We start from the raw sequence: 13738 nt of genomic DNA on the forward strand, positions 1-13738 counted from the left end.
TCTCACTGCACAGAATAGAGTCAAACACAGCTGCAGTTAAATATTTTACCCTTTGTTCTCCCTGCGTGATCTACAATAATAATCTGTTTCATGTTGATATTTACTGCTGTGTTGCTAACAATTACCTGAGTCATTGTTGGCATGAATTTGGTTGACACTTCTATTATAGAGAAAGGGTGAATAGCAATATTAAAATATTTCTTCTAATTAATTTCCTTTTAATGTGCATGAATTCTTGCACTGGGCCACTAGTTATATGATAAATGAAGGAAGAAAAAGGGAGATAAAGGGAAGTAAGGTTTCCATACTTCATTCAAACTGGTAAATGACAACACAGTAGATGGGGATAATTATGTATGTATAATGTTACACCTAAAATAACACTCTGAAGTTGCTATACAAACAGATATACTCAAAAACACTATCCTTTATAATAAAGAGCTAATATGCTAATTAGACTGGATGGCAGAATGACCTTCCAGAACGACCAGTGGGCAAAGGGCGGGGCCACAGGGCCGCCAGGCTGCGAGGCAGCTGGGGCCAGGAGGCAGCCAGGGCTGTGAGGGCCGAGCCCCTTGTATAAATTTCGTGCATCAGGCCTCTAGTAGATTAAAAAAAAAACAATTATCAAAAAACATGCTCAAGTAAGCCACAGAAACGAAGAATAAAATAAACAGAAGTGAAAAACAGAAAAAATAAAAAATAAACCAAAAAAAAAGCCCTCCCATATTTATATAGGCTGAATTTTGCCTCCCACCCCAAATTCATATATTGAAGCTCTAACACCTGATGGATTAATTTGGAGATAGGGCCTTAATGGAAGTAATTAAGGTTAAATGAGGTCATAAGTGTAGGGCCCTGATCTGATAGGATTCGTGTCCTTATAAAAAGAGAAAGAGCCCTGTCTGGTTTGGTTCAGTGGTTAGAGCATTGGCTCTCATACCAAGGCATCTTGGGTTCATTTCCTGGACAAGGGCATGTACTTCGGTTGCAGGCTGGATCCCTGGCCCCGGTTGGGGTGCGAGTGGGAAGCAAACAGTTGATGTGTCTTTCTCACATCAATGTTTCTCTGTCTCCTCTGTCTCTGTCTCTCTCTCTCTCTCTCTCTCTCTCTCTCCCTCTTCTCTCTCCCTTCCACTCTCTCTAAAAAATCAATGCAAAAATATCCTTGGGTGAGGTTAAAAAAGAGAGAGAGAAAGAGAGCTCAAACTATTCCCTCTCTCCAATCTGTGATCTCCAAGTGAGGACCAGAAGGCAGCCATCTGCAAGCCAGGAAGAAAGACTCACCAGCCTTTCCTTCATATTACACATGTGCCCACGGGCCTCCAGCTGTCCTTTCCGACCCACACTCCACCCTGGTGACTGGCCCAGTGCCGGCCTGTAGGACAGCACAGGTGCCAAGCTCCTTGCTTTCAGCCTCGCACCGAAAGCCAGGAAGGTGGGCCAGGTCAGGGTTTTTGTACCCTTGGCTCCCTCCCTGAAGGTCACCTTGGGCTGGCTGTGTCCCTTACCTGGGGAAACTGTGGCTGGCAAGGTGGAGACTCGCTGGAGCTCTCTGTCCTCCTGAGCACTGTCTCTTCAGGCCTTGGGGAGCCCAGCTGCGTGCCAGGTCCCTGCACCCCCTTCTTCGTAAACACTGGCTTGTAAATAAACTCTCCTTGGACGGGCCTCCTTGGAGTGAGCCGTCTTTTCTGTTGTGGCCCTGACACAGTGCAAGCCATTTGTTGCTCATCACTGCCCCAGAGCAGTCTGGCCAGAGGCTCTTGGAACCCTCATATGCAAAGAAACAGTGGGGGTGGGGAGTCAGTGAGCCCCTGTCTGGGCGGGATCTCTGTGGGTGTGAGGCCTCTCCACTCTCTGCAACCCTGGGGACTGTCTGGCCAAGGGTGGCAGGAAGCACACGGAGGAGTCACCCGGGCCCTACTTCAAGGCCGTGTGAGGGCTCTTGGGAATGGCAGGCACTCCATGCGAAACCAAAGTGGGGATGGGGTTAGACTCCACCCTCATCTGTCATCTCATTTCCCTAATTTTACTTTGCAAACAGAATTACTTGAGAAGATGATCGAAATATAATTTTCCTAAATAAACATTGAGATTAAATACCAATCTTGTCTGTTCCTTTCACACGAATGTGTGCATGAGTCAGGAAACAGAGCAGACCCGGAACACAGGATAGAATGCTGAGGACACGCGTGCACACACACACACACACACACACACACACAGCTGTATATTTGGACTTTATTCCCATTGTCCTTAATGGTCAAAAGAAAACCTTCAAACTTGAAGCCAACACATTCCCTAAAGTAGTGGTACTGCCCGGAGGGTTGAAGTTCTCCCTGCAGCATGGGTGCCCTCCTGGACACAGAGCCAGCTCTTTGATGGTGAAGAATAGGGCTACATGACCTTCAAAGTCAATTCCAGCTCCAAGTTCAGCTTTTAAAACAAACAAGACACCCGAGCCGGTTTGACTCAGTGGATAGAGCATCAGCCTGAGGACTGAAGGGTCCCAGGTTTGATTATGGTCAAGGGCACATACCTTGGTTGCAGGCTCGAGGCAACTAATTGATGTGTTTCTCTGTTGATATTTCTATCTGTTTTTCCCTCTCTCTTCCACTCTCTCTAAAAATCAATGGAAAAATATCTTCAGGTGAGGATTTAAAAAAACACATAAGACATTGAAGAAAGAATCGTTTGTTGTACCACTTGGATTAGATAACCCAAAACCCAACACTTTCTCTCTCACATACACACATACCTTTTGGGAATTTCACTCTGTTCCACACTCTGCTTTCCTTTCAGCCCTGGAGCTGGCCCGTTAACCCTCGTCCGCCTCCCTTGCAGGCACCAGGCACTCCCCTGTGTAATGACTTGTGCATCCTCCCTTTTCTCCCTGTTGCGACCTGCTGTGCTGGACCCCGGGAGACCTACAGGGCACTTTTCCCTGCTCCGCATCTGGATAAAACGAAAACCTCATGGTCAGGGCACGGAAGTCTCCCGAGGGGACTGGAAGCTGTCCAACCAGCTGACCCATTTCCTGCCCTGGGGCCTGTCCATGCTTCCCTCCGCTGTGACCAGACCCAGGCCCGCCCCATGCACAGCTTCTCCAAACCAGCCAGGCATGGCCAAGACGCAAAGCCCACCCTGGGCTAGACTAGAATTTCAAAGGGAATTTCCTGTCAAGCAAGCAGAAACAAGAACAATGGGTGGAAAAATGAAAATGAAACCTGACAAGCCTTCGAACAGCAAGTTATTAAAGGAAACGCGGGCAGTGTGGTGGAGGGTTAGTACATGATGCCCACGCTAATTAAGTAAACACTATCTAAAAACTTTAAAGGAGCCGAGGCCGGTTTGGCTCAGTGGGTAGAGCGTCGGCCTGTGGACTGAAGGGTCCCAGGTTCGATTCCTGTCAGGGGCGTGTACCTGGGTTTCGGGCACATCCCCAGTAGGAGATGTGCAGGAGGCAGCTGATCGATGTTTCTCTCTCATCGATGTTTCTAACTCTCTATTAGTTTCTGAGCCTACATTTAGCGATTAGCACACTGCACCCTTCTCTTCCAACCTTCATGGTCTTACTCAGGGAATAACCATTTTGAATTCATGAGCTCTCCCCTCCCTGTGACCTCCTCTAAACTCCTTCCAGAGAGGCCTGCTCACAGGGTCCTCGGGGAAACTACGTGTGGAGGCCATTGGTTCACTGACTGGACAAACACTGAGCACCGACTTCAGACATCAAGTGTGTTGAATGGGGCTCCGCCCACTCTCAGACAGGCCCATCTCCAGAGACACTGTCCACCCACCCCCAACCCTGGACAGCGGCACACAGGAGGGTCCCACAGCCTCCTGCCCCACTCCGCTGCTGGGCTAAGCTCCTCCAGCATTTGTTCTTGCTTCTGGCTTCTCTTCTTTGCCTGAAGTCCAGCATCCAGCTCTACTAGCAGACGGGGCTGCACAGCCAGCTTTCTGTGCGCAGCAGGCGTGGCCCTTTGCTGGGCGCAAACAGCACCCGGCTTCCGCAGTTTGAAACCCAGCCCCCACAGGGGTGCCCCTTGGGTTGGGGTAGGAGAGAAGGGGAGGCTGGCTCTGAAGAGCCGTGTGCACACCCGCGCCAGGGGCCTCAATAAAGCAGTCTAGTTACTTCGGCTCAGGTAGACGCACATCCTGTAAAGAATTTGTTCTTTGTCCTGGCCGGTATTTCAATCGGTTAGAACTCTGTCTGGATGTGCCAGGGTTGTGGGTTCCATCCCTGGTCAGGGCACACACAGGAAGCAGCCAATGAGCACAGGGATGGGTGGAACAACAAGTCGATGCCTCTCTCTCTCTCCCTCCCTCTCAAATCAATTTAAGTTTTTGTTTTTTTTAATATGTCTGTGACCTTAGACAGGTATTGAACCTCTCTGAACCTCCCTTTCTTCGTGTGTGACATGGAGGGAGACAATCTGCTCCTTACGGAGTTATGGGTTATGGTGAGATACAAACAAAGCTCTCAGCCCAGGGCAAGGTCATGATGGGCACTCAGCTCTGTTCCCTGCCCCACGTAGGGCACAGGGCACGGAAGAAGTAACTCCCAGAACTCAGGTCTGAGGTTAAGCTCCGCCCCTGGACGCTGCCTGAGGTCTGTCAGGGTTGTGATGAGGATGGAATGAAATGATGCATGTGAAGCACTTGATACGATGCCTGGCCCAGAAAGTTGAGTAACTGCTCATAGCTAACGCCACTACTGTGGGCTCGCTTTGTGCCACGCAATGTCTTAGCCATTTACAAGTATAAGCTTCATAGGATCCCTTATGAAGTAAGCAAGATGTTAATCCCTTCCTCTACTCTGTGAGTCCATCCCTCCACAGTTCAATTTCTTCTTATAAATTACAAATTTTAAAACTGTCTCAAATTCCGTCTTTCTGGATGGAGAAATGGGAGGAGAACTCCTCCACTCAAGTAGGAGAGAATCAACCCCAGCCCCCAACTCTGCCCATGGCCCCTCCCCAGCGCTGCAGGAAAAGGCAGGGAAAAGCTGTGCTTCCACCAGAGTTTATTCCTCGGCGATGTCACCAGCGACTCACTGCCCGCGTGTCACAGCGGGGCCCGAGGAGCAACTTTGGCCTCCTTCCCCGGATTATATTCACCCCAGAAACATAGCCTTGGACAGTAACTTGGTTACAGAATATTCCCAGAAATGAGCTCCTCCAAGTTGCAAAGGTTTACATATGGAAGAGACTGGGAAACTCAAAGAAATGGATGGAGAATCCCAGAGAAATCAGAGGGTCTGAGGCTGTTGGAGGAGCGCAGACACCACTAAGAGTTTGAATTTTTCTCTTGTGGAGTGGACGCTGCAGAATCCTGCCTCTAGGAAATGTGCCGACCTGCAGAAGAAATAAAAAGGAGATAACAAGGCTTCAAACCAACCTGACCCCAACATTTGTCTCTGTAACCATCATGCCAGAGCCCTTAATACAGTGATACTGAAAATCCCAGAGCCATCCGCAGCCTCCTCCCTGTAGACACTCCATTGGGTAGAAGAGGAAGGTAGGCACACACAGGAAGCAGCTCCTAATCCCAAGAGTGGTGGCTAACTCGTGCTCTTGGCCTAATCCCGGTGGAAGCTCACCCCTCCAAAAAGCACCACTAGCTGAACCCAACGCTGACCCCTCAAACTTCACCCCTCCCAAAGGGCCCGAAGGCAAACAGACCAACACAGATGTTACCTTGTGGATACGTGGACCCAGCGAGGACAGTATAACCTAGGAGAGGAAAATAGTTGGTTAGAGGGAAGTCTTTGTGGATAAAAGTCTCTGGCATTATTCACAGCAAATGAAGTAGCAATGAGAGAACCAATCACAGACAGGAGTCAGCGGAGCCTGGGAGTTCAGGAAGGCCACTCACCAGAGGAGCCAGCTCTCCGCCAGCTGAGCAAACCCAGGGAGAAGATGATGAGGCCCAGGCCCAGAGTCACTACAGACACAGAAACCTTCACTGTCTGCTCCGGGGACAGTCCAGGGGCTGCAAAAACAGAAACCTACTAGAACCAATCCCTGTCGCTCATCCCCAGAGCAACTTTATTTATTTCAACCTCCACCTAGCGGGTTCCAAGGGGCTTTTTCCCAACCCCAAAGTTCTAGCTCACTCCACCTCACTCCTCAAAACTCCCATTCTGTGAATATTCCTAGACTAATCCTAGGGGACCCCTAAAGTTAGCGCCCTGGCTTCTAGTTCCTGTCAAGTATAGTGGGGCCTCTCTTCCTTCAACCCAGAGACACCCTCACCAAAGAATAAAGGGTTCCTCATTCCCCTTTCCAATGACCCATGGTGACAATGTCTGCTCTCTTACTTGCTCTATCTGAGTTTTTCCTATTAACATGTCTTTCCACCTTTCCTGACTTCCAGTGGTTGTATTCCACGAGTTACGTGTCTCCTCCTGTCCACAACCGGATTTCCCGTGTGTTCTTCCAGAACCTGTCTCCAGCCCATTCACAGCCTAGAGCTGATGCTACTCTAAGTCCTGTCCCACCTGGATTCCTTTCTCGGGTTAAATGAACATTCCACCACCAAAGGGAACTTCTTGGGCAGGCTGTGCAGGAGACTTTCCCAGGAGAGCTCAGGTGAGCCTGTGGGTTCCTCTCTCTGCTCCTCATGCCCTTCGCAGCTGCCCAATAAGACGCACACTTCCCACAGGGCGAGGTCCGCTCCCAGCAGCCAGTGTGGCATCCTGTTCCTGGCCCTTTGTACACACTTCCTCTTCTTCATTTCTTCCTCTTCTCTTTCCCAAGGATCCCCAGATCTGTGTGCAACTTCTCAGTTCCTTCAACTACCTCCAATCCTGGGGTTTGAGCAATCATGACTGGCTTCTTGTTCGTTAGCCCCCAAGCATCCACCAGCCACGGCTTTTCCTCCCTGATAGAGCAGCCCAAATCTAGCACTGCCCTGGGCCAGGAGAGGGTCCCCTTTCTTCTGCAACCTTCTTTATTTCTCCAATTCCCATTCCTACCCAACAACAGAACAGTGGACATCTGAGGACTCTAGAATATTGCATCACAATTTTTGGTTCTGAAATCTACATCCTCTTTTAGGATAGCCCTGCTCCCCTCCCACCTCAGACAAGCACATGACATCAACCACACCACCATAACGACGGCAACAACAACTGACTCTCCGTTCCTGTGTCCCATTGCCCGCCCCCCATCTCCAGTCATAAGCCCTCCATCGTTCCTCCAGACCCACTTCTCATTCTCGGCATCTCCCTCTCCCATGCACCGTGGACCTCCCCACATCTCACTCCCTCTGCTGAAATACTGCTGTTCACTTTCAACCACCACTTGCAATAGTTGTCTGCTTTAACCCTACTCCCCCCCCCATCCCCACCATCCCCACCATGCACTTACTCCAGTCCTGAAGGATGGGCTCAAGAGTCCCAAAGTGCTCCACCACACAGGTGTAGGTGTCCCCGAAAGAGGGTGTTGTGGCTAAATGGGAGAGGGTCTGGTAGGTCCAGTCTCCATTGGACTGGATAACCTTATGGGCACTGCCGTGAGGGGGGACAAGCTGCCCGTTCTTCCTCCACGTGATGGTCACATCGGCCGGGTAGAAGCCCCACACGTAGCAGGCCAGCATCACGGGCTCCCGTGTGTTAACGGGAGTGGCTTTGGCTACTTGCACAGATGGTGGCCCTGCACAGAGGAAACAGTGGTCATGAAGGAGGGAGAGCCTTCTCTCCAACCTGGTTTCCTTCCTTCTTTAATTCTTTTTTTTAATGTTTGTTTGTTTTTGTTGTTGTTTTTTAATTCTTCATGGAGTTTGCCAAATCACCCTCCGCATGCCCACCTGGGCCCCCACACATCCCTTTGAAATAAGGAATTAGGATTTACTCCTGCTTCGCTCTTTATTTTCCCCCATTCCTTCACTGCCCCTCCCGTTTTTTCTCCTCCAAAATTATGTTTGATCACAACAAGCATAGCCAGGTCTGAACTGCAAGCTGTTCTAGGCGGCCCTGTATTTATCTCAGAAACATAAGCTGATGGTGGCCCCGAGTTATAAATTAGGGTTTATGCAAAGGTAGAAAAAGACTTGTCCTCAAACCTCATTCAACAAATAAATTTGCTAAATAAAGCCCTTTTTCCTCAGATAATTTAAGGAAACAAGCCCAACTCAGGACTCTTAAATTTGGATAAATGTAGTTTAAATGAATGCGACTGTGAATGTACACATTTTTTACTAGCTCACTCTCCTAGGTCACCCTCCTGCTTGCCTCTATCTTGGTGCTTTTCAAACAAAATCCCAGAAGTTGTGGTAACATGCAGATTCCCTCGCCTGAATCCCCAGGGATTTTCACTCCATGCGTCCGAGGGCTCGCACTTTTCAGGAGCACCTTCCCCAGGCAATTCCGAGAAAGGCGGGTCAGAAGCCACACCCCAGGGCACAATACTCTGCCCGGTGGAGACCAAGTCTCCTTTGACCGCTCTGAGTCATTCTCAGTGCAGAGAGCATGCTGGGTCGGAGGCTTCCCTTAGCTCCCATGCCGGGTCCACCCCAGGCCTGGAAGCTCAGATCCTGGGACCGAAAGGCGTGCGCGTGGGGAAGCCATCCTGGCTATTCTGCCACGCCCGGTGGAGCTGGGACCTGCCCCGGAGGTGCCTGCCTAGGAGGAAAGCAGCGGACTGTCCTCTCCAGAGCTCCAAGCGGCCTCAAGCATCACTTCCCCTCCTTTGTTCCTGCTCCACCCCTGCCGACCACCTATGTCCGCTTTAGGGCCAACCTCCCTCTTTTTACATCCAGGTCCACACACTTTCTGCCCAAATCTCAAGCCCCTTGCCTGCAGGGATCCTCCCTGGCCTCCCCTCTCTCAGCTGTGCTTCCTAAAAGTCCCCCCGCCCGCGCCCCTCTCTCCTTACGTGTCCTTTGGGTCAGGGATTCCCAAAAGGGCTGTGTGCGTGTGGCACAGTCCTGGCGCCCCACAGACAAGCGCTGGCGCAGGACATCCTGGCTGTTGAGGTAATTTGCGAGGTTAGCAGCCAAGGGATTCAGCATCCCAAATTCAAGAGGGACCATTGCTTCCGTCTCTGGATCCCAGCAGGTCAGCAAATCTTTGTTGAAGGAGATACAGTAAGCGAAATCCTGTGGAATGCCGTCATCATCCAGCAGACAGGTGCTTTCCACGTGGGCCACAAAGCCGCCTGCAGGAGCCAGAGGAGAGGGTGGGGCAGAAGCCAGGGTCAGTGACACCCAGAGACCGGACACGAGGGTCCCACCTTGGGCAGCATCTACTGACCAAGCTCATGAACTGGAGTCCCCAGGAGCCCCGATTAAGGGATTAGATGGTAGCAGCAGAGGTGTTTTTAGAACCTGTTTCCTCCTTATGTGAGACCAAGTATGGGGACATGAGTGGCCCAAAATTATCTGCATGTTTAAAAAATGACAATTTGCCCAGGCCAAGACCTTCAATGAGGCACATTATTGAGTGAGAGGAGGGGTGAAGAGAAAGAGTCGGCCTTGCTCCGTGCTGGATGTGTTACTAAATATTCACTCCGTACGCATTCAGGAAGCTCTGGCGGTGTGCCGGGCACTGAGGGAGGAGCCGGGGATGCAGCCCTTGCTCCATCCCAGCCCGAGGTCCTTATCACACAAATGATTCCACAGCCTCATTACTATTAAAACCCCTACAAAGGTACAGTGCAAGTGCCATCGGAGTATGTAGCAGGGAGACAAACCAGTCAGTGCGTCCAAATCCAATAACAAGACTGAGCCCCCTGCCCCGAACAGGAGCAGAGGAAGGCGGGTCCCAGGAAGGAATGCCCTTACCTGCTCCGGTGCAACCCAGGCTGAGGCCCAGCAGCAGCCGCAGGAGTGTGCTCATGATCTGCCTGGGGAGCCGGGGCATTCGGTCCCCCGGACCAGCTCTTCCAGGGGCCTTGAGTCCTCACCTGCCCCAGAAACCCCAGCCTGGGTGTTGATCTCCAGACCCTGAGCAGAATATGGTATTGTCCAGGCCCCTTGATCCCCAATAAACAAGTGATAGATACTAACTTGTTCCTACCAGCTCACCCAAGTCTCGTCCCAAACTGAGGGTTGTCAGATTGGCTAGGTAGCCAGGGACAAACATAGAGACAAATCGGTGAGTGCCTCAGTGTAGCGTCACCAGTTGCTAGGTAAATCTCATCTTGCCCTGGGCCCTAAACAACTCCTGGTCTCTTAGCTCTTACTGTGGAATGAAAAAACCAGTCTGTATGTGGATTTCGCTGGGTCAGTGGAGGGAATACTCCCAGTATTCCCAGGACCAGGACGCCTGCACCAGTCCTGCCCGCTGGCTAAGCTGTTTCCTCTCAATGTCTTCCCCAAAGACCGACTAGATAACATATTTTGTTCCTTAAAGGGAGGTAAGTTGGGAAGATATTCCATAACCCTTGTTCTGCCCTGTCACCCAGCAGACTGAGGACACAGAAGGGACCTTCTGGGGGAGGTGACAGAGGCAGGAATACGGAGAAGGAAGAAGGCATGGGAGAGCTCAGGGTTCCCTCGGGCCTCAAAGCAAGACAGCAGAATATGGAAGGCGGCTGCACCGCGCACGCGGGCCAGGGACATGGCCTGAAAACCCCCCTGGGCCTCCAGTCTTCCTTTGTCCGGCCAGTGGAGTTTCATGTCCTCCTTTCTGCTTCCTGAAGCAGGAAACCCTATCCTCCTATGCTGTGAGCCACCTCAGGGCAGCCAGCAGTCCAACTCTACTTAAACCCCTTGATAAATGCTGGTGACGGGCCAGTGCCCAAAGCTCACCTGTTTGCCCCAAACTCGAAACTCCCCTGTGTGCTTCCCCCGCTGGTCCCATCTGAACTGGGGCAGGTCCCTGCATTATGAAGCCATGAGAAAAATAAGATAAATCCCCCCTACTTTTCTTCCCCTGGAATTTATTTTTTTATTTTTAAGTTAAATTTATTGGGGTGACATTGGCCAATAGGATCATATAGGTTTCAAGTGTACATGTCTATGATACAAGATCTATATAGACATTGCACTGTGTGCCCACCACCCAAAATCAAATCATTCTCCATCACTATATTTGGCCCCTTTACTTTTACTACCCCTCAGTAACCACTATACTGTTTGCTGTCTGTGAGTTTCAGTTTTATATCTCACATATGAGTAAAGTCATATGGTTCTTAGCTTTTACTGACTGACTTATTTCACTTTCCATAATATTTTCATGGTCCATCTATGTTATTGCAAATGACACTATTTCATCTTTTCTTATGGCTGATTAGTATTCCATAGTATAGATGTACCACCTTTTCTTTATCCAATCCTCTATCGAAGGACACTTTGTTAAGTCTCCATATTTTGGCCACCGTGAATAATGCTGTAATGAACATAGGGGTGCATATGTCCTTGGAAATAAATGTTTTCAAGTTTTTCAAGTAGATACCCAGAAGAGGGATTGCTGGGTCATACATATGGTAACTCTATTCTTAATTTTTGGAGGAATTGCCAGACTGTTTTCCATAGTGGCTGTACCAGTCTACATTCCCAACAACAGTGAATGAGGGTTCCTTTTTCTCCACAACCTCTCCAACACTTATCAGTGTTGTGGATGATAGCCATTCTAACGGGTGTGAGGTAAGGTCTCATTGTACTTTTTATTTGCATCTCCCTAATAGCTAGTGAAGTTGGGCATCTCTTCATGTATCTATTGGCCATTTGTATGCTTTGGGAGAAGTGTCTGTGCGGGTCCTCTGACCACTTTGTAATTGGGTTGTTTGTTTGTTTGGTGGTGAATTGTATGACTTATTTATATACTTTGGATATTACCCCCTTGTCGGAGCTGTTGTTTGCAAATATCACCTGCCATTCAGTTGGCTGCCTTTTTGTTTTGTTGTCAGTTTCTTTTGCTGTGCAGAAGCTTTTAGTTTGATTCAGTCCCATTCATCTATTTTTGCCTTTACTTCCCTTGCCTCTTGGGTCAAATTCATAAAATGTTCTCTAAGGCCAAGGTCCATACATTTAGTACCTATGTTTTCTTCTATGTAATTTCCTGTTTCAGGTCTTATATTTAGGTCTTTGATCCATTTTGAATTAGATTTTGTACATGGAGACAAACTGTAATTCATTCTATTGCATGTGGCTTCCCAATTTTCACGGCACCATCTTTTGAAGAGGCTTTCTCCATTGTGTGTTTTTTGCTCCTTTGTCAAAAATTACTTGCCCATATACATGTGGCTTTATATCTGGTCTCTCAATTCTGTTCCATTGGTCTGTGTGTGTGTGTGTGTTTCTGCCAGTACCGTACTGTTTTGATTATTGTAGCTCTGTAGTAAAATCTGAAGTCAGGTAGTGTGACACCTCCAGCTTTGTTCTTTTTTTTCACGTTTGCTTTAGCTATTCAGAATCTTTTGTGGTTCCACACAAATCTGGTGATTTCTCATTCTGTTTGTTTAAAGAAGGACATTGGTATTTTGATGGGGATTGCATTAAATCTGTATATTGCTTTGGGTAATATATATCTATTTTAACTATGTTGATTCTTCCCATCCATGAACATAGAATATCTTTCCATTACCATGGAAAAGACAGATTTTATTTATTTTTAAAATATATTTTATTTATTTCAGAGAGGAAGGGAAAGGGAGAGATAGAAACATCAATGATGAGAATCATTGATCAGCTGCCTCCCCCACGCCTCCCACTGGGGACTGCAACCTGGGCATGCGCCCCTGACCAGAATTGAACCTGGGACCCTTCAGTCCGCAGGCTGATGCTCTATCCACTGAGCCAAACCAGCGAGGGTGAAAAGGCAGACTTTAAATGGCAATTCATTCTCCTGTCCCTTTATGAATTATAGCATTGGTGGCTTTTTCCATCACAAATTTACAGCCTTAACTTGGTCTCTCTCAGCTCCCCAACAGGCTCCAGAGTTGCCTGTTCTCACCGTGGTCTCTGAAAGCTCTTGGATTTGATTTAATAGTGAGCTAAACAAAAGAGAATGGGGGGAGAGGAGGCTGTCACCACACTTGTCTGTCCTCCACCCCAAGAAATTTCTGATCTTTATGAAGAAAAATGGGAGGGGAAAAAGCATGCACCAAAAGTAATACCAGGGTGAAGGAATATCAGAAAGAAAAGACTCGCTTCCTATAACTGAGCTTAACTGAAGGTGTGCCCGAGTTTCCCGGGGCCCGGGCGATAAGACTGATCTAGATACTACCTCATCTAATGAGCTATCGAGTGTGTTGGAGTGGCAGAGACTGGGTGGAGAGTCCATTTGTTGAGCTTCTATGTGGTGACAGATACTATACTATACATGCTGTCTCATTTAACCTCAAAGTCCTGTTAATTGTCCTCATTTTACAGTTTTGGAAAGAGGTCCAAAGATACACACCCAAGTGTGGAGGCGGGCGCGTGCCCCCCCATCCCCCCCCCCACACACACACAACACACCCGCTGCCCCCTGGGACTGAGACGACCCGCATGGCTAGTGGTGGCCTAGTCTGAGGAAAGGAGAAAGGGGAGCGCCCCGGATCCAGCCAAGCCTCGTCTTTCCAGTTCTCAGAATTCCTTCTGCTCCTAGAACTCATTAAAGTCTCTTCCACTTTCTCTTTCAACGGTTCCAACCTGGGTGAGTTCTGCACACACACACTTCCTCCTCGCACCCTCCCTCCCGCTGGGTAGGAGGAGCCCAACCTCGCAGGAACTAGGCCCGGGGCTCCTGTTGACAGAGCCGGGCCCCACCCAGGACTGCTCGGTGTGGTCCAGCGCCCGGGCCCGC

At 49.3% G+C, this 13738-nt stretch overlaps 1 protein-coding gene across 1 annotated transcript; it reads right to left on the reverse strand.

The window, feature by feature from the left end:
* Nucleotides 1–5012: 5012 nt before the first annotated feature.
* On the reverse strand, nt 5013–10053 carry LOC102245825 (HLA class II histocompatibility antigen, DM beta chain). The gene is made up of 6 exons (XM_005867930.2): nt 9790–10053; nt 8883–9164; nt 7377–7661; nt 5881–5997; nt 5703–5738; nt 5013–5360 (listed from the first exon to the last, which is right to left on the reverse strand). Exons 1-6 carry the CDS (start codon nt 9866–9868, stop codon nt 5344–5346), a joined length of 816 nt encoding a protein of 271 aa, XP_005867992.1. The 5' UTR covers nt 9869–10053; the 3' UTR covers nt 5013–5343.
* Nucleotides 10054–13738: the final 3685 nt, after the last annotated feature.

This window comes from Myotis brandtii, unplaced genomic scaffold (genome assembly GCF_000412655.1).
Source record: "Myotis brandtii unplaced genomic scaffold, ASM41265v1 scaffold2561, whole genome shotgun sequence".
Lineage (NCBI taxonomy): Eukaryota > Metazoa > Chordata > Mammalia > Chiroptera > Vespertilionidae > Myotis > Myotis brandtii.